General features: G+C 44.5%; 2 protein-coding genes across 3 annotated transcripts in view; one reads left to right on the top strand and one right to left on the bottom strand.

The window, feature by feature from the left end:
- The first annotated feature begins 410 nt into the window (after window positions 1-410).
- Window positions 411-13279, top strand: lrpap1 (low density lipoprotein receptor-related protein associated protein 1). The gene is made up of 8 exons (XM_083978640.1): window positions 411-680; window positions 1857-2001; window positions 5132-5262; window positions 6625-6745; window positions 9190-9345; window positions 10195-10277; window positions 11294-11470; window positions 13053-13279. The coding sequence occupies exons 1-8, from the start codon at window positions 519-521 to the stop codon at window positions 13119-13121; spliced, it is 1044 nt and encodes a 347-aa protein (XP_083834766.1). The 5' UTR covers window positions 411-518; the 3' UTR covers window positions 13122-13279.
- Window positions 13280-14969: 1690 nt separating this feature from the next.
- Window positions 14970-27004, bottom strand: part of LOC310991023 (uncharacterized protein) — a 35941-nt gene continuing 23906 nt past the window's right edge. The window contains exons 9-13 of one of the 2 annotated variants that reach the window (XM_083978592.1): window positions 20556-20627; window positions 18941-18989; window positions 18098-18250; window positions 16647-16844; window positions 14970-15211 (exon numbers count right to left, since the gene is read on the bottom strand). In XM_083978592.1, coding sequence (XP_083834718.1) covers window positions 15075-15211; window positions 16647-16844; window positions 18098-18250; window positions 18941-18989; window positions 20556-20627 — 609 coding nt within the window. In that variant the 3' untranslated portion in view covers window positions 14970-15074. Of the gene's footprint in view, window positions 15212-16619; window positions 16845-18097; window positions 18251-18940; window positions 18990-20555; window positions 20628-27004 lie in introns of both variants that reach the window. The other variant, XM_083978591.1, reaches the window with a different exon arrangement.

Genomic DNA, 27004 nt, shown 5'->3' with positions numbered 1-27004 from the left:
ATCGTTTTCTTCTTTTCTCTGAGAATATAAGCTAGTCTGATATCGTATCAAAGATATTGATCGTATTAAAACCCCATATGTGTTCCCCTGCAGCCACACAGCCCATCCCGGTGTGGATGTATCCAAGGTTGTATCGGACTGTCAGAATAGATCCATGCGTACCGTACGTGAGGATGTGAGCAGCATCCAGTCACGTAAACGCGTGGAGCGTTTCTATTTGTTCAGAGCTTTTGGAGCACCCGTTGCCAGGTAACGACGCAGAACTGCATTCCAAGAATTGTAGTTCAAAGAAGACAAGCCCTGTTTGCGCTACTATCAAAAGGGTTAGGACAGACAACTACATATCCCATAATGCAATTCTTACGGAAGTGCCCGCCCCTTTAGAGCACATGACTTGTGGTGCTCCGGTGAGCCACAATAACATACAGCCTCCACAGTGTTCTCAAGCTAGTTTTGTCGCCTAACCAGTGTTTTTTTCGTCTCCGTTGTGTCGTGGGTTGTGTAGCGTTGTTCCTACAATGAAACTGCTGTGTGTAGCCGTCGCTCTGTGCCTCGGTGTGGTTGCCAGAGCTGGGAAATACTCCCGGGATGTGAACGAGCCCAAAGCGGGCGGCAGTGATGGACAGACGGTGGAGTTTAGGATAGCCAAGCTGAACCAGGTGTGGGAGAAGGCTACGCGGGTACGTACACACGGAGGTAGTCTGCAACGGCGGCTACTGTAACAACTGCTAATAGGCTAGTAACTGCTAAGTAACGACTGTCGGTAATCAATGGAGCCAACCAAATACACCCTCTCTATGCACAGTTCATTGACAGCTATCAACCTGCATCATGAAGCATGGTACTACTACTGTAGTTAATTGGGAATACATAATAATCTATGGCTGAAGGCCTTTGAGGAGGTCACCCAGATGGTCCAGCAGGACATCTCTCTGGTGGAGATGTGTCCACTATTAGGGTGAAACTAGAGTTACAATAGGCTGCTTGACAGATGTATCTTCAGCTGTGTAAAGAAATGTTAAATGAGACAAAGGTTGCATAACTCCTCTCCAGTATACCAGAATGAATTCTTTACTCACATTGTTTTCATATATCCTGGGGTTTATTGATGGCTCAGTCTCATCTGCCCACACTGACTTGGGGCCAGATTACAGTCAATCCCTAATTTAGATGTTTGGTAGCAGTGGTAATCAGCCACCACAGATGAATAGTTCTTAAACAAGTAAAAACACCTCTCCAGTTCCTACCATACGTAATGAAAAGTGTCTTGCACAAGCCTCCAAACTTGTCCAAACTTTCACTTTTCCACCACTTAGCTGACTTGCTCTCATCCATATGGCAGAGGTCATTCATTGAGAAGAATATTATTTCATTGTTTTTGTCAATTTCCTAAAAGAACATGTATGAATTTTCCCCAAGATGTCAACAGCACTTTTAACTCATCCGTCTTAAAGTTAAGAACCATCATTGTTTCAGTTCATTTTCTGTGGTTGACCATGACAAATCCAGTTGGTTAGAAAAAACCCCAATGAGATTAGATGAGAGAAGTAACGCTGACATGAAAGTTGAGAAGCGATGCTGGGTTGAGTATTAACAGTTTCCTAACTTGAAGCAAAACAAGTCAGGATTTCCTCCTGTGATACCAAAGTAGGAAAAACTGTGTCTTATACTCCTGATCAAGGTCCTACCAGTCATTTGCAACTGTCACAGTGTTTTTGCTGTGTCAGTGTTTCAGCTTCCCTTTATAATCCGTTGTTTCATCACTCCTTATCCTGCTGTGTCCTCATACTTTCCCTCTCTGCTGGTCTTACTGGTCTTACATTGTCTTACATTGTCTCTTGTTCCGGTTCTGACAGATGCAGCTGTCCCCTGTTCGGCAGGCTGAGCTGCACAGTGACCTGAAGATCCAGGAAAAAGACGAGATGCAGTGGAAAAAGTTGAAGGCAGAGGGTCTGGATGAAAATGGGGAGAGAGAGGCCCAGCTCCGACGTAACTTCAATGGTGAGACAGTCTCTCCTCAGCAATGTCTTGTGTCCTCTCTTGGATCTAAACTCACTATGGAGTCAGTTTGTATACATACATATATACATACATAAACTCTCCCAAGCAGCCAGTTGATTCCCAGAAGAAATCTCTCATCCCTGTCAAGGTTGGACTGCTGCTAAAGTCAGAATCTCCATTTGAAATGAAGACTGCAGCTGATTCCGTATTCATGCAGTTTAATTATGTGTAGTGTGAGCAGAATTATTCCTCCGATTTTAAAGAGAGTCTCCTATTCACAGACATGTGGAGCGTGACGTGAATATTGCATTTCTGATGCTAAATGGCATACACTGAACACAGATACACACCTGATCTGTGAAGGATGTATCGACAAATGAGATGCAGCTCCTGTCCCTGGAGTTTCCTCAGATGGAGAAAGGTCAGGAACAGGCACACTGAGACAATCAAATCTTTAATCAAATCATGATTAGGCCTCCTACACCCTGGAGCTGCTGGTGTACAAGGGTCTGTCTGAAGGGATCTTCACCTCAGCAGCTGCAGACAAACACTTTGTATTCTGCCACCAACGGCCCATGGAAGCAGCAGTCCACCCCCCCCCTGGACTCCTCTTTTTCTTAACTCCCCAGTGGTGGAGTGACCTTCCAGCTCCTGGATGGATGGATGGATGGATGGATGGATGGATGGATGGATGGATGGATGGATGGATGGATGGATGGATAATAAGAACAAGAATAAATAAGAAAATATATTAAAAAATATATATATCTTTGCACACATACCCATACATACACGCACTCACGTGCAGAAGAGTCACTTCCTGCTCCTCTGTAGGCTAAATATAAATCAAATCCCCTTCTGTCCTCTGTGCCACGCCTTTCTGCCTGAGTTACTCTAATTGGGTTGAAAAATCAGTCGTCTGTCTCCTTTTTTTTATTTCTTCATGTATCTCTCAGTCTGAGGTGAGACAAATCCTGACACCTTCTTTGTTGTAAATTGGTTGTTCTGGGAGTGCGAGCTTATTTTACAGTCGGCGCTCATTGTAGATGAAAAGGGTCAAGAGTCTCAGTCGAAACCATAAAATGTGTATTGTGCAAGCCCGGTGCTGCCTCAACTTCTTCCAGCCTGTTTATGAGGATTTTTTAACTAGGCCCTTGCATGTGGACCCACTCCTAATGAAGTATCAGTAGTTAATCAGTGACAGTGATTGGTTACTACGGTGTTGAGATGATGCTGAATCAGCTCCTGCAGTAACGTTTACTGGAGCAGAATAATGAGGGCAGATCCTCTTCAGAGCAACGTCCAAAGTGTTAGGACAGCACCGGACTGATGAGGCTGTATATTGTGCTGCTCAATATTTTTTTGCACACAGCTGACAAACAGCGAACAGATTAGTTCCAGAAATGTGAAATACAGGGTCACTTTATCAGTTATCTGTCCCAGAAAATGTATTCCAGACAGTTTTTGGATCCATTTCTTTTTAATCTTCGGGCTTCTTTTGTTTTTGTAAGTGCCGGCACACTGCCAGGTTCTGAGTTATGGAAAGTGTTCTGTTAGGGGACTGAGTGGAAGTGTGAATAAGCATTTTCTTTTTCCTCTCTTGCTCTCACCTTTAAATATCAAGTTTTGGATGACAGAAAACCGCATGACAAAGAGCACATCTATCACCTACTGTGTTCCACTTATGTCACTTAGTTTGTTTTAAGGAGCTCTTGTCTGCATCCTCAAATCTAAACTTGTTTTTTTTTTTTTTTTTGGCCTGCTTGGCTTATTTTCAGCTGCCGATTCATAAGAGATGTATAGGGATGTATTTTCTGTTCTCTTTAACCTGTTTGGCCCACTGGAGCCTGCACAGCGTAGCGGATACCTGTATGAAAAAGCTCATAAAATGCTGTGGGGGTATTTTTTTCCTAATGTTTCTAAAGCAAGACGCCCTGACCGCACTAAAACAACACTTCAAGTACATTTTGTCAAAACAGTATATGTTCCAAGGGGCCAAATAGAGAGTCCGCCTGGTACTTTCCTCACTGAAACCTTTATAAAATCTATATGCTCTGTGATATTCTTGTCTACTTTGATACAGTTAAAGGGATAGTTCAACATTTTGGCAAATTGGTCCATTTACATAATCCCTATAATTTTAGGAGTAGGTTTGTTACCTTTAATTGTAGGTGTAAGCTGTTTTTAGAACGGCAGAGCAGAGCTGTGAGCTGCTCAGAGCTACTAATGGTATTTCTTGGTTTCCCTCATCAAACTCATCAAATACACAATCCAACAACTCCAAAATGCTCTCATGGACAAGTTGTGACCTGCACATTCACCACACTATGAGATAGTAACATTACAAGACACATCAGCGGTTTTGCATGAATTTACCTCGAAAACAACTCCGTCTTGTAACGTTCCGTTATTATCTCATAGTGTGGTGAATGTGTGAATGTGCAGGTCACAACTTGTCCATCAGAGCGTTTTGGAGTTGTTGGATTGTGTATTTGATGAGTTTGATGAGGGAAACCAAGAAATCCCATTAGCCTCCGTAGCGTAGCTCTGAGCAGCTCGCAGCTCTGCTCTGCCGTTCTAAAAACAATTAAAGGTAAGGAACCTGCTACTGCTTAGACTATGGGGATTATGGCAATGGGCCAATTTGCCAAAATGTTGAACTATCCCTTTAAGGAGTTGCTGATGCATTCAGGGGCATCTCTATACAGAGTCATTGCTATCATGGTGTTTTCCACTGTGTAAAGGAGAGGATAATAACAGTTTGCTCAGACAGAGGAACAGTCACAATGTTACTGACACTGGAGTTATATTCTCTAAAGGTCATCACTGAGACCAAGATTATGCATATTAACCTGATAATTGTTGAGCTATTCTTCGTTTATTTCAGGGTAGGTCTGTCTATGAACCTCACCTCCAAAAACCCTCCTGCTTAACAGTTTTTTAAAGATGTGGTGACTCACTGAGTTGCTGTCAGTGGTTGTTGTTCGCCTCTGGGTTATTTTTGATGTGAAAGTTTTGTTCAATTGATGAATATGTATGTCACTTTAGATGTGTATGTATGTTCCTCCTTACTCACTCATGTCAGCATCGTTTATGGCAGTGATAGCTAAACGTCTGCTCTGTTACACAGTGATCCTGGCCAAGTATGGGATGGATGGGAAAAGGGACACACGGCCACTGGAGAGCAACTCTCTGAAGGACCACGACACCAAAGAGGGAGACTTGTTTGAAGATCCCAGGCTGGACAAACTTTGGAACAAGGTGCGTTTGAATTTGTGTGCAAAGGAGGGAGGAAGAAGATTAATAGAAAGTATTTTGGGAATGATTTCATGCCCTCTTTTTCACAGTTTAGTGAGACACACTGTTGCTGGAGGAAAATCTGCCATAACAGCCACAAACCTTAAATGGGCCAAATCCAGTTCAGTTCAAATAAAAAAACATAGGCTCTAAGTTGATTCAAAGGGTTAAAAGCGGTCGTCCTCTGTGTCAGAATGCAGCTGTAACATGCAGCAGAGAAACATATTATCTCTTGTTTTTCAGCACAGCCAATTATTTTCCAAAGCGTGCGCATTGGTAACTATGAGAGAAGTTTTATTCCACCTCCATTATAATTACCCACATTGCACCTAGAGCAGAAAAGTGACAAGTGTTCTGTGATATTTTTTGGATGGCTAGGAAAATTTCATATTTGCAAGTTCCATGTGCCAGTCCAAAGGGCTCCATTCAAACCTTCCAGATGGAGCTGAAGTGTTGTGTTGTGTTTGGTGTCTTTTTTGCTGTTTTATTCAGGGGGGAAAAAACGGTTGTTATGACAGGTATATAATTCAAAGAGGAGGTATTTAATCTCTTGCTTTTTCACAGGAGAGTTTTGGGCTGTACATCCATAAATCAATCGCAGTGCCATCTCACAGTAGTTATGTGTTGCTGTGCTGCTGGCACAGTGTTTCAGACAGGATTGGATTCTATTTGTAATAAGTCAATCACCGACACAGACTCCTGACCCATCTGAGGGGCTGAGAGGGTCTGGGTAACCAACAGGACAAAGCCTGAAATATTTGATGTCATATGATGAGAAGTTTGAATAAATCTGTGGTTTGAAACTCTTTTGACAAATCTAGGCGATGAACAGCAACTCTGGATTTACCAGGTTGTGAGAGAGACTCTCCTGTGCAAGAGACATGGTGACACATGACGAGGTTATACAACATGTCCCAAAGAGGCTCCGACCTTCTGAGGCTGTGCTGTGTCCTTTAATCTGACCTCCGCCAGAGTGGAACACTGACAGCACAGTGTGGAGCTGCCTGTGTTGCACCTTATTCTCTTGACAATACACCCTTAAAATAAGATGTGCCACTTACTTGATGATGCTGTCACTTTCCATTTCATCATGTCAACAGTGCACCTGAACACAGCTCATTTTCAGACCAACCTGCCCATGGGCACACAGAGAAGTCCAAGTGTGTTTGTTATTTAAACAATGTGGGCACCCAAAGGGAAAATAAAATTTAGTTTTTAGTCAAACCTATTTCACACCACTGTCCTTGTCCAGACCTAGATAATACCTCTCACTCTGCTGCTTTGGACACTAACTCCTTCTGTCTCCCATGACTCCACCTCCACCAGGCCCAGAGCTCAGGGAAGTTCTCCAACGAGGAGTTGCTGAGCCTTAAGAGGGAGTTCCAGCACCACAAAGACAAGATCCAGGAGTACACCATCCTCATGGACACCGTCAGCAGGACTGAGGGTGAGCTGCATGAATCACTCCCTCTGCTCCCATGCCAGGCTGATGTGTCACGCCACCTCTGCTTAGTTCACGTTGGTATTTTCTGAAGCCAAGTTTACTTTAAGCCCTGTTGTCCTCTTTGGGGTTTTGTCTCAGTTGTATGAAATTTCTAACGGCAATGTGAGGAGGAGGAAAATGACTAGGGGTTTAACAGTGGCTAAGCAACTCTTACATTCTGAAACGTACTCCATTTTGAAATCACAGTTGGATATGTTTTTTGATACAGTGAAAAGAAAAAATGTGTGTAATTGTAAATCTGTACATGTATAACCTCGTGGCTGTAATATCAAATTGCATGATTTGCAGTTTCTTGAACACAAGAAATGCACACAAAGGCACATATTTCTTAAAAAAAAAAAAAAAGAACTGGGGCGGTGCGTGGTTCAGTGGTTAAAGCGGCCGCCCCATGTTGAGGCTACAGTCCTCAGCGCAGGCGTCCCCGGTTCAGATCCCACGTCGGGCAGACCTTTCCTGCGTGTCATTCCCCCTCTCTCTGCCTCCCCCTCTCTCACTATCTCACTATGTACTATCAAATTAAAGGCAAAAAAGCCAAAAAAATATACTTAAAAAAAACAAAAAAAAACGGAATAAAGATCAAATAGGAGACAGTGCTGTGGCTGCTGCTGCAAATCCAGTCTGAAGAGAAGCATTACACTCTACTCACGTAACACACCTGCTCCTGTGAGAGGGAAGGATGATAATTACACACATTACAGTCCCAAAATGTGAGCGCAGCAGGAACACGAGAGCAGAATAAGTCACTGGGCCACAGAGGTGAAGATATCACATGGCTTATACACACTCTCTCTCTCACACACACACACACACCCACCCACCCACACACACACACAGTGAAGAGAACAGTCACGGCCACTTGCTACCAGATATTTCAACATTTTGGCAAATTCGCCTATTGCCATAATCCCTATAGTTTTAGTAGTTCGTTCACTACCTTTAATTGTCGGTGCAAGCTGTTTTTAGAACGACGGGGCAGAGACGTGAGCTCTGCATGTGCGCGGTGTTTCTGGGCTTTCCCTCATCAAACTCATAAAATACACAATCCAACAACTCCAAAACGCTCTGGTGGATGAGGGAAACATAGAAATACCATTAGCCTCCATTGCGTTAGCTGAGCAGCTCACATCTCTGCCCCGCCGATCTCAAAACAGCTTGCACCGACAATTAAAGGTAATGAACCTACTCCTAAAACTATAGGGATTATGTCAATAGACGTATTTACAGTACCACAATGTTGAAATATCCCTTTAAGTTAGGTTTGCCTGTATGAAAAGAACCTAAGTGAGCTCTGTGAGCAGACTATTATTACTGTAAACCAGTGATGCTCAAACCTTTTCATATAAAGAACCTTGAAAGTGACACTAATTAAACAGTGGTCCCCATCTGATAAGACTTTTACATAGATGTTTCATTACAGAAAGAGTTTGAAACCCATTCATTGTGTCACTGTTAAACAGCATTTGTATAGAAATGACTCAGCTGTTTTTGCCTCTATCTGCTTTTGTTTACTGTCATAGTTATGGTTCTTTGAGCAGAATAATTTGTCATTTACATAGACAAAATTTGTACCACAATTATATTTTCTAGCCACCGGGGGAGCTTCCAAAACAAACAAATGTAAATTTATGTTCAGTCTAATGGTTATGTATGTATAAAGGGTGCAGATATCACACCGCAGGTTGCCACCCACTGATCAGCACTTGTCAAACCCCATCAGAGCTGTGAGTTTTGAGCCGAGCCGACTGCCACGTCTCTCCAGGACCCGACTGACACTCTGCAGCTGTTTCGTGCCAGAACTCTTCCGTTAGCGCTGCACACCGCTGTGTTGCTTGCCGCACAAAGCCCGAGGTGTTTTTCTGCCTGTCTGATGCATTTAAACATTGAGCCAATCACATGTTGTCTGGAGGGGAGTTTTCATGCATCTCCGCAGCACCACCACCACCACCACCTCCACCCCCTTCCTTTCAGAGTTCCCAAGTCTTTTCTTTTTTTTTCTCCCTTTTATCCAAATGTCAGCCGTCATCATTGAATTAGTGAGTCACTGTCTGCTTGGCCCTTGTTCAGTATTTAGCCCTCTCACCTTTTCCAGGGGTGAGACAGACAGGAGTCTCACAAGGCTTCACGAGCTGCTTAAAGCTCTTATGAAAGAATACATGGAGAAAAAGTCATCCCTGTGGAATGTAAAATGTACAGATTACTTTACAGCTGCTGCTAAACTCTATATTTAAAACGCTTCTCTTTCTCTCTTGTATTGCTTGACGTTCCTCTGCTCTTCTCGCTCCTCTTCATCCACCCACTCAACCCCGCTGGCTCTTGACTCCGTACCTGACTTGTCACCCTCCTCTGCTCCCCTTTTCTCCCCTTCTCCCCCACCTCCGTCTCAACAGAAATCCACAAGAACGTGATCTCCCCCTTGGACGGCGACACCAAGGAGCACGTGCTGCACCAGAAACACACGGAGCTGAAGGTGAAAATGAGAGACCTCAACCAGGGCTTCGAGCGCCTCCGTAAGCTCAGCCACGAGGGCTTCACTGAAGACAGCGGTGAGGGAGACACAACACACACACACACGGCTCGCTCGTGTGTTTCTGCATCTCATTCTCACTCTGCGTTTATCGCATCAGCTTAATGACTGGGATTGGTATTCATAATAACAGACTGTGCCGGATCACAGCATGTTTTGTGCTCTTAGTTTCAAATCGAGTTCCTAGAACGAAAGATGAGAAAAGGACTTATTTTAAGAGGAGTTATTTAAAGCTGCACTCTTCCAGCTTGTCCTTGCGCCGTGTAACTCTTGAGAAGTCGTCATCACTGTTGTTATGATTCAAATTTCCCTGCAGTTTCTGCTCTCTCATCTCTTGTTGCTGCGCTGCCGTCGGTCGAGTTGCGCTGCAGGTTCGGGAGCCGTGCGAGGTCTCAGCGGTGCAGGTTTCAGAGGGAGTTTGTCAAGAGTTTAGACGAAGATGCTCTTAGTGGTGATTCATCCTGACTCCCATACTCGTTCTCCACTCATTCCCCCTGCGGGTTGTTTCTCACTCAACCACGTCTTACAAAGTTACTAAACGCTCCAAATCTCCTTGTGTTTGCTTCGTCTGGTTTCGTAATCCGTGCAGTTTTGCGGTACATATGTAGTGGCAGCAACTCAGGCTGAGATGTGAATACAAGCAGTTTTTTTCCCTCTCTATCATACTGTGTGTGTATATACTAAATGACTGCACAACCGTGGTGGCTCGCTGTTGTGAAATCTATCTTATAAAACGGCCGCTGCGCTGTGGCTGCTCCTCTTCAAAGCCCCCCTTCCTCTAGAGAGTACGGGTATTGGTGAGGCTCCAAACTGTCTCCTCGGACTGTTTATCTCTTCATCTTTCCCTCTTTCTGTTCTTCCTCTGTAGAGTTTCGGGAACCCCGTGTGATTGAACTGTGGGAGGCTGCCAAGAGAGCAAACCTCAGTGAAGACGAGCTGGACTCTCTCAAGGTAACTCTTAAATCTCTTACGACAGCTCCCTGGACACCTCTGCTCTCAGCTGTTTGTAGATAACGGCTTTTTATTTTATCAGAGCACTGCAACTTTGCTGCAACTTTCTAATCAAGTGTCCTTTTGGTAACAGTATTACCTTTTGCAGTGTACTTTTTTTTTTTTTTTTTTTTTTTATTGTGCGATACCAGTGACAAACATTAAAGGTGTTCAGAAATGGCCGTTTGTCCTGTTTGTCGCGCCTCCTTCCACAAGTTTCCACGAGTTGCCGCACAAGTTTACCCGAGTAAGGAAATCTAATTTGATTGGTCGTTATCAAGCGGGCAGGATATTCAATGTTTGGGGCGAGACCGAGCTCGGTGTGTGTACTGTATGTGTATGTGTGTGCGGCTTGCTACGTTATAGCTTGCTTAGCTAGCGAGGCTAAGTGATGGACCGCAGGGATCCGGAGGAGGAGAGTGGAGTAGGGACGGAGGAGAGTTTGTGTCGGCGGTGGTGGACTAGTCTCCTCGTTTTTCTCAGACGTTTGATTGACAGATGACTGATCCAATATTATTGGCTGATGAATCATGAGCAACGTGACGCATAATTTGTGCGCCTGCATTATCCAATGCGGAAAAAAAACTACCCCACTTTCACCCCGGATTTTTATATATTAGGTGACTTTTGTAGTGTACCTGGTAGCTAAGTGCATGGTGAATCATTAAGCACAGACAGGATTGTATTTTATGCATGACACATTTCAAATGTACAGGAATTTTACCCTCCTATCTCTGCTCCCGTCACCCTTTGTCCCTGGAGCAGACGAATGCAGCGAACAACTCAATTTAGATTTTAAATTTTTGAACACATCCGGCTCTGAGATCACATACATCACAGGGAAACGCTCAGCTCCTATTTTCTCTGTGACATTTCCGCTCCAGTCACCTTTTGAGATGCCTATCAGCTCCCCTGCGCCGCTGCCATGTAATTGTAAGCGAACTGAACCCATGCCCTCTTTCCCTTCAAATATTTAGGAGGAGCTGCGTCACTTTGAGACCAAGGTGGAGAAGCACACCCATTACCAGGAGCAGCTGGAGCTGTCCCACCAGAAGCTGCAACACGTGGAGTCTCTGGGAGACAAAGAGCACATCAAAAGGAACCAGGAGAAGTACAACACCCTCGCCGAGAAGACGAGGGAGATGAGCTACAAGGTAAGGAAGGATGACAACGGCGTCTGTTAGCTCCCAACTCCTCACTCTGCCAGTGAACGCCACACAGCTGTAGTGTAAAGGCTCACTCCCTGCCAGCTGTCCACACTAATATGGCTGCAAAATGGGGACAGAATGAAAACCGCTACGGTGCTGGAAAAAAAACACAGTTCCAAAGAAATAGGGGACAAAGGTTAACAACAGCTCATATTGTTCCTCTGGAGTGACACTACAACATGAGGAAAGATGAAGAGCTCTGGAAGGAAAGCTTTGTTCAAACCTCATACCAAGAAAAGCTGTTTTTACCCTGCTGTAAAACACTGTAGTAAAGTTTACAGGTATCTACAGAAACAAATGAAATATGTGTGTGTTCATATTAGTACTTAAGCAAAATTTGGGCTGTAGCCGGTGAAGAGTCCACATTTGTTTTCAAAGCTGGAATTTCAAATATGCCCTACAGTACATTGCCAGTGGTGCATTGACTATTCTCCTCAAAAAAAGTTTGAAAAGGTTATTCAGTCAATCATTTCTCCCCTTTAAAGGAGACATATTCTGCCCCTCTTCCACAAATTAAAATAGTTCCCAGGTGTCTTAAAGACATGTCTGTGACATGCTTTGGTCAAAATACCCCAAAGATCAAACATCACAGCTCTTCTCATCCTCTCAAAACAGCCCTGTTCAGAGCAGCTGGTTTCAGTGCCTGTCCCTTTAAATGCAAATGAACCACTGCTTCCCAGGTGGGGTGGTATTATGCAAATTCGAAAACTAGTTACATCATTGCTAGACAACAGCTCATAAAAACACGTGGATTTCAACCTAGGGAGCCTGAACATTACAGATTTTTTTGTCAATTCTCACATTTTGGGGGCTGAAAGGCAAGACAAACACCCAAATATATGTTAAAGTGAAAAGTGAAATTTCCATAATATGTCCCCTTTAATAATGCCAATTGGTGTTGTATTTTATATTGTTGGAAAGCCCGATTAGTCGCCTTTACTGTACAACAAGGTACAACTTGTAAGGATTGTGCATTGGTGGAATGATCAACACAGCTAAAGGTGTGGGAACCCCCCCAAAAATGTGCCAAAATCTCCTGTAATATTCCCTTGTTGGTGTTCAGCTGATTTTCCTGTAGTATCACTGTATTTCTAGAGTGTGCTAATATTTCAGCTTTTTTATGTGACCAGTAGTCAGTGCAGAATAAATATCAGCACTATCAGTCATTTTTATATCAAGACTTACAAACAGCTTTATTAGTTCAGCATAGTATTCTGTGAACTTGTGTTTTACTGCATGTCAGACTGACATCAAATCAACGAGCATTACAAAAAAACGTTCTACAATGCCAGGGATGAAATGCCAGTTGCAGTATTGCTTACAGTAGCACAGGTTTCACTTGTTGCCAGTCAGAATTTATTCTTTTGATACTTGGTGTCTCACTGTCGAGTGTGTTTCACACATTTAACTGTAACATTCAAATTCTTCTGCCGAGGTAGAACGAGTTTGGTTATTGTAAGCTCTTATATTTAGACATAAAGAGACAAAGAAGGGCAAAAGTGTTGACACTTCTTTGTCTTGATTTCAGATGAAGAAACACATGCAGGATTTGTCCAACAAGATCTCTCGTCAAGGACTCGAGCACAACGAGCTGTGAGAGGTTCGGCCTCGCCGTCGTCTCGTCAGTGAAGGTTGAATGAACTGAAATAATTCCTTCTCCACACACGCATCATACGCTGCATCACCGTCCATTCCTGTAAAAAGAATCAGTCCCTTTCCATTGAACCTTTTTCTACTTTTCTAGTTGCTGATTGTCCAAATTGCTGTGTGAATGCACTGTAGGTTGTTTGTACAGATTTTTTTTATATATAAATCAGATGGACTTACTGAGAGAATGACCTGCTCAGATTATTAGGTACAGATCAAAAAGTAATGAATAGTTTACATACTCGTCTGGTACTCTGTAGCTCCATTTATTCGTACAGCTAATGACAGACCAGTGTGGGAGAAATGTCTGGTTATGGTTCAAAAACTGGAAGCGTATAGCTTCACTCCAACAATGCCAAATTCTGTGGAGGTGGTTGTTGACGGATGGACAGCAGCAGCTGACTCAGCCATAACCAGATGATGAAGCTCAGCTGAAGACTGATGGTGGTTTGGATCATGGAGCGCCGCCAACCAACTGCACACTGTACTTCATCTCGTCAGAATATTGGCTCGTTGGCATTCAGACCATTTGTCCACAGCCCTCTGTCGTTAGCGGTGAGAAAAATAAAGGCTACGTCACACGGGCTGTTACTACTGTAGAGACTCAAACCTCAGTCTGCTCAAGTATTATAATGTTACCACTTTAGTGCGATCGATATAAAATGAACAACGTTTTGCAGATTCGGGTAAGAAGCACTGAAACCATGAAACCTGAAAATGTAACAGCAATCTTTATTATTCAGTGAGATACAAATGCCAAGAACGTACAAACAGTGGTATTTTAAAAATATAGTTTCATATCATTCACGTTGTCCTGGCGTAAATAAAAGCAGTGACTATTTACACATCCTGTAGACAAAAGCAGTCTGTCCCTGTGGAGACATCAGCAGGCTGTTCTGGGAGTTCCTCACGTTCTGTCTTAATCCTCGTCTCCTCCTCAGACAGCGATGGGGAACTGCCACCATAAAAACAGATTACCGTCAAATATTGGACGATTTGTCCTGATATCAAGAGGGAGGTGAGACATTGGAACACACTGCGCTTTTCCATTCATCAATTCTTGCCCTCTCACGGACCAGAAGCAAGAGACATTGATTGCTGTGATGAATAATGTTAGTGTCTAGCTGATTACTCAGTCATGTCCTGCTTGGGCCACATGGGCCTAGATTAATGTAATTTGCACCCGAGATATATCTCTAAGCTGCTTATTTCAGTCGAATGCTTTTAAGCTCTTATGTGGAATGATTGCCAAGCAAGCTGGGACTCTTAGCAGTTGATTGTAAGGTGACAGTGCGATGAGAAGAGCTTTATCTCATTATGTGATCATACTATGAACCATACCTGTGATAAATAATAGTAATTTAAACAATGGGAGTTGAAATCTCAGAGGTAACAACAAACAGAGCCATACCCAAACAGTCTGAAGAGACAGCTGCTGTTTATCTGTCTCTCATCTGTAAAAATCAGTCATTTTGGTGCAGTTCCTTCATATTTCAGGACATTTAATACCAATATTCAATAGAATCTGAAGAGGCACATAGAAAAAAAGTTCCTCCATCAACAGTTGGCTTTGCGTACTGAAGTGCCATGCAACAAAAACAACAACATTTCTAGAGTAAAAGCGCAACACTATATCTAAGTATATGCAAAATTACAACATAGAAACAAAATATCCATAAACATCCATGATGGCAGCTGCATAAGAGACTTCCTAGACATTTTCTGTTTTCTTCTTCTCAGTGGAATGGATTGTTGGCGGGAATTTCTGTACACTGACACAACTGTGTGTGTTTGTGTGTTTTTAAGTGTGATGATCAACTGCATTTGAGCATTTTAGCTTATTCAGAGAGATGGAGAGAGTGAGAACTATCCTACAGTGTCATCGGTGTTGAGTGTTGCAGAGTCAGGTCGGAGGCTCTCGCCGCCTGTTCTCCAGCTGACTCAGTCTGTCCTCCCTGCCCTCAACGTGCTCCGCCCCCACTCTGTGAGCCGTTTCCATGGCACTGATGTCGAGGTGGGCGTACCTGACGGAGCCCTCTTCTGGTTTAAGGAATCAGTGGGAAAGGGGGAAGAAGAGGGAGAACGTTAATGTTTCTAGAGTTTGAAACATTTACTTTAAGTTGTCACATACAGGAAACATGCTGTGTAAAGAAATGTTCAGTGTCTTTGACCCTTTAGTAACTCAACCTTACACCATTTTCGAAAGGATTACTCTAAGTGAGGGCTGTTGATTTATCTGTAAAGCGTCTCATTTTGTCTGTGATTTAAAAACCCATGAAATTACTTTTACCTTTTAATTTGCCAATTCAAGCCTGATAATTTGAATACATTTAAACAGTTTGTAATTACTTTGTGTCACTGTATAATTGCTTCATTTTCACCATGCAGAAATATGTGATTATGCCCCATAAATTAGGCTCTCGAGTAGCAATAAAAAAAAAAATCATGTGTGTTTGTCATGAATAAATTGTCTGTACTGGAACCTAGCTGCTGCAAAAACACATTTTTATCTTTTTTTTTATTTTTAAGTTGATAGAGACAGATGCAGGTAAGAATAAATACACCCTGCCAGTAAGCAGCAAGTGCAGAACAGATGCAGACAGATGCTGTTTAAAGGGATATTTCAACATTTTGGCAAATTCACCTATTGCCATAATCACTATAGTTTTAGCAGTAGGTTCATTACCTTTAATTGTTGGCGCAAGCTGTTTTTAGATCGGCAGGGCAGAGACGTGAGCTGCTCAGCTAACACAATGGAGAATCATGGTATTTCATCAAACTAAATACACAATCCAACAACTCCAAAACACTCTCGTGGACAAGTTGTGACCTGCACATTCGCCATAATTATGTAACATTACGACACATGAAGCAAAGTATTTACCTCGAAAACAACTCCCTTTTGTAACGTTCCATTATTTTTTCATAGCGTGGTGAATGTGCAGGTCACAATTTGTCCACAAGAGCGTTTTGTAGTTGTTGGATTGTGTATTTGATGAGTTTGATGAGGGAAACCAAGAAATACCGCATGCCATGCAGAGCTCACATCTGCCCTGCGGATGTAAAAACAGCTTGCATTAAAGGTAATGAACCTACCCCTATGATTGTAGGGATTATGGCAGTTGGCGAATTTGCCAATATGTTGAATTATCCCTTTAAGCAAATTAGACATACCTTGCTGGCAAAGCATCAGAAAACATTCTTTTAACTTTGAGGTGTCTCTGTTTAATAACTTCCATTAGTGTGCAGTGTCTCCTTACTTCTACCACACATAGAGATGCTGATAATCATTAAATCTGCTGATAATGCATTAAGCCTATGTGTGGTAGAAAGATGGGATGAGAACGCTGACATTAAGCAGTTATCAGAGAGGTCACAGATGGAAGAAAGTGCCAGGAAAAAGACAGACAGAGATCCAAGATGGCCGTTTACGGCTTGGTGTTCTTACTGAGTCTGCAGAGTTGCAAAGTGTTACCTCTGACAGCACTGTGTGGACTGGAGGCCGGGGCTGAGCCAGGCTCCTGCAGGTCCAGCTCCGTGTACAGGAGCTCCTTGTTGGTTTTAGCCAGCAGGGGGCTAATGGGGATGTTGACATAATTAATAGTGCTGTCACTGTGGAGCCCAGCGTCCAGGAACACAGACAGAGAGGCGTCATGTGGAGACTGGATCGCACCTGAGGGGAAAAACCAAAAGCAGAGGCATTAAAGAGGTTGCACAGAGCAATGAAGTGTCAATATGTCATCAGAAAGTCACCCCTGATCACAGTTTCTCACAGATACTCAACCACACCTGAAAATCTAAATGTTTTCAGATCATACACAAGCCAATCAAAGTTAAAAACAGTACTGGTGTATATAGACAATATACTCACATACAGGTATAGCATTTTACATTATACATATTATGTATATGTAAAATGCAAAAGTTTGGGCACCCCTAGTCAAATGTCCGTTAATGTGAACAGTTCAGCAAGTGATCTCCATAAGGCTGATAAGCATAAAGTTACTCTTTTTCAATAGTTTAAGCAATATCAGTGTATTAATTTTGTTTTCTACAATTTTAGAGTGAAAAAGGGAACCAAAGCAGCAGCCTGCAAAAGAATGAGAAACCCAGAAGACTTGAGCTCTCAGATAACTTTGTCAGACAAGATATTTACTATTTACACACTGTGATATAGTTTCCAAAGGGGGGGGGGGGGGGGCTACTAGGTATTAACTATGCAGGGTGGCCAAACCTTTGCTGTGGGCCCTTTTCCTTTTCTGTCATTTTAAAAATGTAAAAGATGAAAATAAAAATTATAATTAAATGTTTAAAATGTAAAGGGAATGTGTCATCTGCAACTTTTGGAGATCATTTCATCTTCCACCTGCTGAACTGTTCACATTAACAGAAAATTTGACCAGGGGTGCCCAAACCATTGCCTGCCAATGCCTATGCATATGTACAGCAGTTCTGCTCTCTGGTTACCACACAGTGCTGTCATCCCTCACTGTCTTTTCATCAACAAAAACACATGGTCTCAAACTGTTGGTCTGAAATGACAATTCCTCCTCTTGTTCCTCCCCCTCTTCCATTTCTCAGATTTTCTTTCCTCCATTGTTTCTTTCAAACTTCAGCCTTCATCAACCTGGTGTCATCACATTAGCAGTAGTTAACAGTTGCAACTGCGTCAAACTTCTGCAATGTGTTCATCACCATTATGCACCACTAGCACAAGTGTATCAGAGCTCAGTGTGTTTCAGTGCAATTTTGTTTAAACTAAATTAGTTCTGTGAAATGAAAACTGTTTTAGTCAGAGTGATTTACACATTCAAGTTCAGACAATAGATTTCAATGTTTTAGCAATTTAGAATAACTGTAAAAAGAAAAAAACACCTGTAAACCATTGGTAATAATTGATCAGAAGTGAATTATTAATCATCTTACCAGCGGCTGACGCTGGCCTGTACATGCTGAGTGTGGTGGGTGGAGGAGGAGGGGCAGATGGAGGCCGAGAGGGCAACGACTTCTTCAGACCTGCCAGCTTGTTGCCACCGTCCACACAGTCCTCGTGTTCCTCCCTCACGCTCAGAGGAGAATCTGAGAAGCACAGGAGGTTCAGACACGTTTCAAACTCACAGTCGCACAGCAAAAGACCAGCAATGGCTTGACTTCAGAGTAGTGACTCAACAATGTGTGAACACTGCAAAGCAAGAAAGTTCTTCATTATAAATTGCACTTCAGTTAAAAAAACAAAACAATATGTAAATATTCAGAGCAAGGAGGAGTGAGGTTAGAGGCTTTGTTCCAGTCTCGAGCTTTCAGCTTTTCTTAAAACCCGTCATCAGGAAACCACAGCGACGGTTACATCACAGAAAGCCGACAGTGGGTTTAAGTAAAAGACCGTTGAAAAACCAAGAAAACTGGAGACTAGAACAAAGCCTGAGACATTTAGTTCTCCTGGTTCATTATTAGCTAAATGTAAATTTTGAATCTCAGAAATAAATGACTCATCATGAAGCATAATGGCCCTTGTCAGTGTTTGACGTTATCTGACAGTTACTCATACATAAACACGTACGCAGCACAGATCCAACTGTCTTTTATGTCGTCTGACGGTTTCATCTTTAACACTGCATCATTTTATTAAATTCTACTGTTAAATTACCTACAGCTGCCAAATAAATGCAGCGGATGCTATAAAGTGGCATGAAGGGGAAATGTTCAGGTACTCGGGTATGTCACAGTTTGACTAATCATATAAGCACAACGTTGCATTAACAAACACACCTTGTGTATCAGCAGAAGGTGAAAGGCCGGCTGGTGGTGAGTTGACAACCTAGGGAAGTGAAGCACAGCTACATTATTTCAAAGATTTTATATTGAAACACTTAAAAATTTACTAAAATTATGTAGGTGTTTTATTCCAAAACCTGCAATGTAGCTGACATGGCAACACTTCATATTTTAAAGGGATAGTTCCACATTTTGGCAAATTGGCCCATTGCCATAATTCCTATAGTTTTAGCAGTAGGTTCATTACCTTTAATTGTCGGTGCAAGCTATTTTTAGAACGGCGGAGCAGAGCTGTGAGCTGCTCAGAGCTACGCTACGGAGACTAATTAAGCGTAGCGTTAGTTCTGGCAGGCCATGACGTCAAGCTCTTAATCAGCACAGCATAGCTGTCGTCACAGGTGCAGATCAGCTGATGGCTCAGCTGACTCTCTGTGGCTGCTTCCTATTGGGGAACTGCATTCAGAGCACGCTATTTAAACTGCTCTAGCCCGACGTCACCTCCCTTGCTGCTGCTGCTTCCTCTGCCGGCTTTTTTGCAACCCACCTCCACCCCAGCTCCTCCTGTCATTGTATTCATGTTGGTTGCTCTGCTCTGTCTGGGTTTTCTTTGCTGCTGCACTCCCTGCTTATGCCGTTCATGATGGCTCGTGAAGGGCAGGGAGGTGCTCTTCCTGCCTCAGGCTTTCCACGCAAGCACGTGGAAGAGCAGTGGGTCCCAGAACAGTACCATACCGCCAAATTAAACTTGTGCAAGTAAATAAATATTATTTTGACATAGTGGTCCTGACAGAATTGGAATTTCTTGGTTTCCCTCATCAAACTCATCAAATACACAATCCAACAACTCCAAAATGCTCTCATGGACAAGTTGTGACCTGCACATTCACCGCACTATGAGATAGTAACGTTACAAGACGCATCAGCGGTTTTGCATGAATTTACCTCGAAAACAACTCTGTCTTGTAACGTTCCATTATTATCTCATAGCGTGGTGAATGTGCAGGTCACAACTTGTCCACCAGAGCGTTTTGGAGTTGTTGGATTGTGTATTTGATGAGTTTGATGAGGGAAATCAAGAAATCCCATTAGCCTCCGTAGCGTCGCTCTGAGCAGCTCGCGGCTCTGCTCCGCCATTCTAAAAATAGCTTGCACCGACAATTAAAGGTAACGAACCTATTCCTAAAACTACAGGGATTATGGCAATGGGCACATTTGCCAAAATGTGGAACTATCCCTTTAACACATGCCTGATGTGCACAACATGGCATCAATTTTGCATGGACAGTCTTAATTCAATTTGATTATACAGCATGTATCCCCATACTGCACATAGGTCAGGTGTATTAGATCTGCATCTTGGAATGTGGGTTGCCATGAATAAGTAGCATTTGGAGGGTTTGGAAGTTGTGATTTAGTTGGTGAATGGACTGTTTATTGCATCTTTAATGCGTCTTGTACAGGACTCTTTTACTTTTAGTTTTAAACAGTGTGTTTGTACATCAATTGATCTATTTCTTATGAGTTCAGGATTTCATTTGCAGGAGGAAGAGTGTGCTCTGTCTCCTCTCTGGTGTCTCCTGGTCGTAAAACAGGCTGATAAAAATCTCACCTGAGTGAAGCATCTGTTCCTCGCTGACCGCCACTGCTCTGGTGTGATGTAGTTGTCTGAACCATGATTGCGCTTGGGTGGGGAGACAGGAGAGGTTATTGTCGAGGTAGGGTTAATTGGTTTTCACTGCAACATTCAGGGATTATTACAGGTTAAGAGTGAAAACAGCAACTTTTCAGACTGGTGGAAGAGGAAGAAATCCGGAGCAGCGGTGGGCAGAGAGGTCTCATAAGAGAAAGAAAGGGCAGTGGGCGAGGGCATGAGAGAGAGAAAACAGGGTGATGAAGAGCCGAGAGGACAGAGCTGGCGTCTTAAGAGGTGGCAGACAGGAGACAAAGGGGCGGCCGGCTCAGACATGACAAATCTCTGATGTGTCCCAGTTTTACATTTTCTCCTGCCCACAGCAGCTATTACCACGACAGGAACATTATCCGTCACACTGTCTTTTCCAGTGGACATAATACAACGTGTGATATCGGACGGTGTCTCATTATCCAACGTGAAAGGTACGTCTCCTTTGCCACATTGAACTGCTGACACTTCACAGCTGAGGAATGATGAATAAAGGAATCTCATTTGTGCTACATACCACAGGATTCTCCCCTCGCAGGGTTTCTGTGGGTTTCATCACTACTCGTTAACTTTCTCTGTCCCCTTTTGCTCTCCCTCTTGCCAGCACACACATATAATGAGTTCGCACATGCGCACACACACACGCACACACTCCTACACAAGCTGTCAGAAATCACAAGACATGCTGCTCCCTCTCCAGCTCTGATGATACTCTCCTCGCTACAAGGGGGAAGCACTTTTCACAACCCATCAGAAAATTAATTAGACACAATGTGGAGCAGTCTCCTCTGAGAGCTTTTCAGACCAAATTATCAAAGGGAAAACAACACCGGCTCCAGACAGGTTTCTGATGGAAACCCACAACTGCTTTATTTTTTTTTTACAATTGCTGTTTTCCTATATTTGTGGTTAAGGGCACTCAGCGGGGGGCTCTGTCACCTCACACTCAGAAAAACCTGGCCTTGATTCAATGTGTTTGTTTGAATCTTATCTCGCTGTGTCTCCACGCCCTCTGGGTTTCAAACCAAAGACGTCCAAAGTCAGTTGGACCAGAGACTAAACTGGTCTGACTGTGGAGGCATGCTGTGATTGCAGGAGGGCGGCCAACGCAGTAGGGGACAGTTGCAACAAATCCAAAACATACTGCAGTGGCTTGCGCTGCACAGGCTCAGTTACTTTCATGATGCTCTCATGTCTCATACAGAGCTACACAACACAACAGACCACAACAGTATGTTTCAACATCTTTTGTTCTTCTATCTGATCAGATGCACTCAGGGTTCCATACTTTTTCCAGAACCTAATTTCCAGATTTCTTGGTAAAAAAAAAAAAAATTCAAATAATTTGTGACATTTGAGTAATTACTGTAAATCATGTAATATATTGTGTAATTTAATTTGATTTTATTAATTTATTTTCATTATTCAGAATTTGTATGACATTAAGTCATCAAATTGTAGCTAGGTACAATATAGCGCATACAAAATAATAAACCCAAATTACTTAAAGGGGAATTGCCGTTTTTTACAATCTGGACCTTATTTCTAGCATAAAATACGATCATTTACTCACCCAGATAACTTTGGTGTCATTACAAGTCATTGCGACAAAATTAGCTCCTAACCCTAACCCAAGAGCCGCATATCCATATAATGTAAGTCTGTAGGGCACCAGAATGCAGCCTCTAAATAACACATTATCTGCCGTGAAACTCGTTCTTTTCACCAATATTTTGTTATGATACGCTAGTGCTATTCCCCTCTGAGTCCGGGGTTAATTGTTATCAACATCCGGGGTCTGTAGGTTGACCTACTGACCTCTGACCTGGATGATGTCATCTCTGAGCGCGGCGCGGCGTGGCTTTTTTACCTGAAAGTTGCTACTGCTAATACTATGGTTCGTTTCTGCGTATTTCCGAATTGTCAGAACAAAATGAGCAGCTGGACGAGGTTCAGTTTCCACAGGCTTCCTCTCCACAACCTGGACTCACTAAAACTAAAATGAACCTGAATGCCGAAGCGGAATGATTATTATCAGAATGAGCCGGGCAGCGCTCAGAGATGACAGAGGGGAATAGCACTAGCGTATCATAACGAAATATTGGTGAAATGAACGAGTTTCACGGCAGATAATGTGTTATTTAGAGGCTGCATTCCGCTGCCCTGTAGACTCACATTATACGGATATACACGGCTCTTGGCTGGATCTAATTTAATCGGAACGACTTGTAATGACACCAAAGTTTCTGGGTGAGTAAATGATCGTATTTTATGCTAGAAATAAGGTCCAGATTGTAAAAAACGGCAATTCCCCTTAAGATAAGACCAAACCCAGGTAAGTATTAAGATAAATATGTTTCCATACAATAATAATTCCATACTTTCCATACTTGTGTAGGAACCCTGTGCACTACACATCAAAACACATATTACATAAATTAATATCACTACGATATTGTGAAAGCATTTTCCCAAAATATTATGCTTACTCTGACAAAGATGATTTGTAAAATTTAATCTATCTATGTTTAGAAAATGAGCAGATTGGTTAAGTTTTAATATATAAAAGTTTAGTCTCTGTGTAATTGAGTAAATTGCAAAAAAAAAAGCCTGTGTTGTAGCCCTCTGCAGTCTGCCCAGCACTGTTGTACAGTGTGGGCTTAAAAAGTAAAACAAATGTTAAGAAAATATTTTTCTCATGAAACTATTATGGTGTACTTGTAATGATGTACAATGCTGATGATCGCTGGTTTGAATCACAGTCTGTTTTATAGAGAAATTATAACATTGCTGCTGTTCTGCCCCTGTGCTGAGCCCTGCTCAGCATTTTGCAGTGTTATCATCCTTTACACGAGCCTTTAAGGCATCGACTACTGTAAATCACAATTACAAAGCTAGCCACCCAAGTGACTCATTAGGCTGAATAGCAAGTAGCAGTGTGTGTATGTGTGTGCGTGTGTGAAAAGGGCAGATAATTGCTGCTTGAACTACTGGTGCATCAGTAGCAAACACTGCAGAATTGTACAAAGAGGGCAAAAGTTAAAATGACTTCAAAGGGCAAACAGAAGAAAAGTGCATTAGAAAAGTATGACTTTAAACACACCACGCAAATGTAGTACAATTTACACTCAGGCCCACAGACCACCAAGGTAAACCCACATCTCTGGCATTAGCGACAAAAAACAAACAAGCTTCACTGAACCAACATTTGCAGAGCGATTATGTTCCTGTCATTGTGTTTATACTAAGACACTGAGCTGCAGCAGGTTCTCTTTCAACATTCGTTTCGGTATCTCACTATGGGACACGCCCCCTGCGCTTGTCCCCAGAAGCAATTTTCCACTACGCCAGTCCTGACTGGCAGAGAGACGTGACGTCACCTCCCTGGGAGGGTCTTCCTCCTCCCTATAAGACCGTGGCGTCACGTCGGTACTTCAGTCTAAAACCTCTTCTCGCTCCTGGAAGCACCTCTCAGACGGCAGGTTCAGCTAACATTAGCACACTGGCCAAAGAGCGAGCTAGCACCTCGGTCGCCGGCCGCTAACGCATTAGCTCCCTGCTCTAGCTGAAAAGCTACGAGAGCCAGCTAGTCTGTCCCTAACAGTAGCTGTTTTCCTGTACGAAGCGAAGCTAGTCTGTACCCAAACAGTGGCCACCTAACTTAGCTAGTCTGTTCCCAAACAGTAGCCCCACGCTAGTCTGTTCCCAACCAGTAGCCCAAGCTAGTCTGTTCCCAACCAGTAGCCGCTCGCCTTTTAAGAGCTGAAAAAACCCCGTTTCCTCACCATGGACGGGTCCGTACCGGCAGCCAAGCCCTGCGCGTGCGGAAAGAAGATCTCCGGGGCGGATACCCACTCCACCTGCTCGGCGTGCCTCGGGCTGAAACATGCTCAGGATGCCATGGCAACCCCGGTGTCGTGTGAGCACTGCGCGCGGTTCTCAAACAAAACCCGCCGCCGCAGGCTGACACGGCTGGCCAGCTTGTCAGCGACCGACCCTATGATGGGGGTATCCAACCCCCCACCACAGGAGTCGGAGGCGGGGCCCTCCGGGGGAAACACCATCCCCACGGACGCAGATTGGGCGGATCAGCTCGACGCCATGGCCCCGCTGATAGACGGCGCCCCAGGTGAAGACCTGTTCGCAGAACAGGAGGACATCTTGGACGTCGTGTTTAATTCCGACTCTGGGGACGAGTCCATCAGCCTCGGCTCTGACGAGGACGACTCGGACCTGGACGACTCCTTCACTCCCTCGTCGGCTGCAAAGTCGACCACCGGGGAGCAGGCAAGTGGCGGCTCCCCAAACCCGCCCGCCGGCACCGACCTGCACGATGTCTGCAAGAGAGCGGCTGCAAAGCTGGGCATTGAGTGGCCAGAAGCCCCCGCCGAGACCTCCACGTCCCGGTACGAGGGTAGACGGCTCCCCAAGGCCAAACCCTCCACCAGACAGCTCCTGCCGGTGTTCCCGGAGTGCCTGGAGGAAGCGACCCGAACGTGGAGCAATCCACTGACGGCCAAGAACGCCGCACAGGGAGGCTCAGCGCTGGACTGGGCGGGCATGGAGGAGAAAGGCTTCTCCCACCTTCCCCCGGTTGAACCCCTCCTGGCGTCGCACCTCCACCCCGGCCAGAAGCCCACCATGACGGCGGCGGGCCCCGCCCTGCCGTCCAAGGCGGAATGCTTCCAGTCCTCCCTGACTGAAAAAGGCTACAAGTCCGTAGCCATGTCTGTGAGGGCTCTCAACGCGTCATCGCTCCTGCTGGCCTACCAAGCCGACTTGCAAGATGAGATGACAACCTCACCCTCCGCTGCTGTGTGGGAAGAAGTTTGCGTGGTGACTGACCTCTGCTTACGCCTACACAGGTGCGCTGTCCAGGCCTCCGGCAGAGCCATGGCCCTGATGGTCGCACAGGAGAGAGCTAGGTGGCTCAATCTTTCCAGCCTGTCCCAGAAGGAAAAAGCCCACCTCCTCGACGTCCCGGTGGACCCGAGAGGCCTCTTTGGACCAGCTGTAGCCACCATGCAAAGAAAGTGTGAGGAGAAGAAGAAGGAGGGTGAAGCACTCAAACTCTGTCTACCCAGAAAGATGCCACCTCCTCCCCCAGCAGCTCCGCGGCAGACGTTCGCCCAGGTTGCAGCCCGGCCGGGTTACCGCATCCCGAGACGTCAGCCCCAAGCTCAGGCGGCCGCCCAGAGCAAACCACCGGAGCTGAAAGGCGCATGGGCCAAGAAGCCGTTCGCCGCAAATGTGACGCAGGGGAGCCAGCCGGCCCCAGGAGTCACTCACGGGGGAAAGAAGAAGCGACGCGCCACCTAGGACGCTGTCCACGGAGGGGGATGCCGGGTCCAGCCAGACGCCCGTCTCCCCCCCCTTGAAGATGTTTCTGTTCCGGCCCAGTTCAGAGAGGCCGTGTTCCGGGTCCCTGAAGAGACACGCAGCAGCCGCCCCGGCACTCGTGGTCCACAGCCGCCCGAAGAGGAGGAAGGTCCGTCCTGCAGAGAGCCTTGCAGAGAGCCATGCAGAGACTTTGTGTTACACAAGCACACACCAGTGCAGAAAAACACACACACCCCCCTCATTGTTATTAATAAAGTTGTTATCAACTGTGCATCCAGGTCCAGAACCAAGGGCGCAGTCAAACTTATTAATGAAAACAAAAATAAAACAGAAACATATCATGGCTGTAAAGCCTCACATAACGCCACGAGGGGGAGCCATAACCCCACTCGTGACGCAGCGGGCCAGTCTCCCTGCTGTGCAGCAGCAGCACAGACTGAGCATCGCAGCGGCACCACCCGCTGTGCGGCCCAGCACGGCGGCGAGACCACCGTTAGGTCCGCTGTCGGAGCGAGCCCAGCAGTGGCGTGCATGCGTGACATCGGACTGGGTGCTGAAAACCGTAACCAGAGGTTACAGGCTCCAGTTCGCGTCCACTCCGCCCAGGTTCAACAAAGTTTTGCAATCACAGGCGCTAGGGGACAAAGCTCGCATATTGCAGGAGGAAATCAACTCCCTGCTAAACAAAGGAGCTGTCCAGATAGTACCTTCAGAAGAGAGACAGAGCGGTTTCTATTCAAGGTATTTTCTGGTCCCCAAGAAAGACGGGGGTCTGCGGCCCATATTAGACCTGCGCGCCCTGAACAGATACATGAGACAGTACAAGTTCAGAATGTTAACGCACACGGCTCTGATACGATTTGTGCGTCCAGGCGATTGGTTCATATCCATAGACCTGAAGGACGCATACTTTCACATCCCTATTTACCCCCCGCACAGAAAATACCTCCGATTTGCTTTTCAAGGCATAACGTACGAGTATTTGGTGCTCCCATTCGGCCTTTCATTAAGTCCGAGGGTGTTTGTAAAATGTACCG

This window comes from Trachurus trachurus (assembly GCF_905171665.1).
Source record: "Trachurus trachurus genome assembly, chromosome: 1".
Lineage (NCBI taxonomy): Eukaryota > Metazoa > Chordata > Actinopteri > Carangiformes > Carangidae > Trachurus > Trachurus trachurus.
The sequence above is the reverse complement of the archived record's forward strand: the minus strand, read 5'-3'. Positions and strand labels throughout refer to the sequence as shown.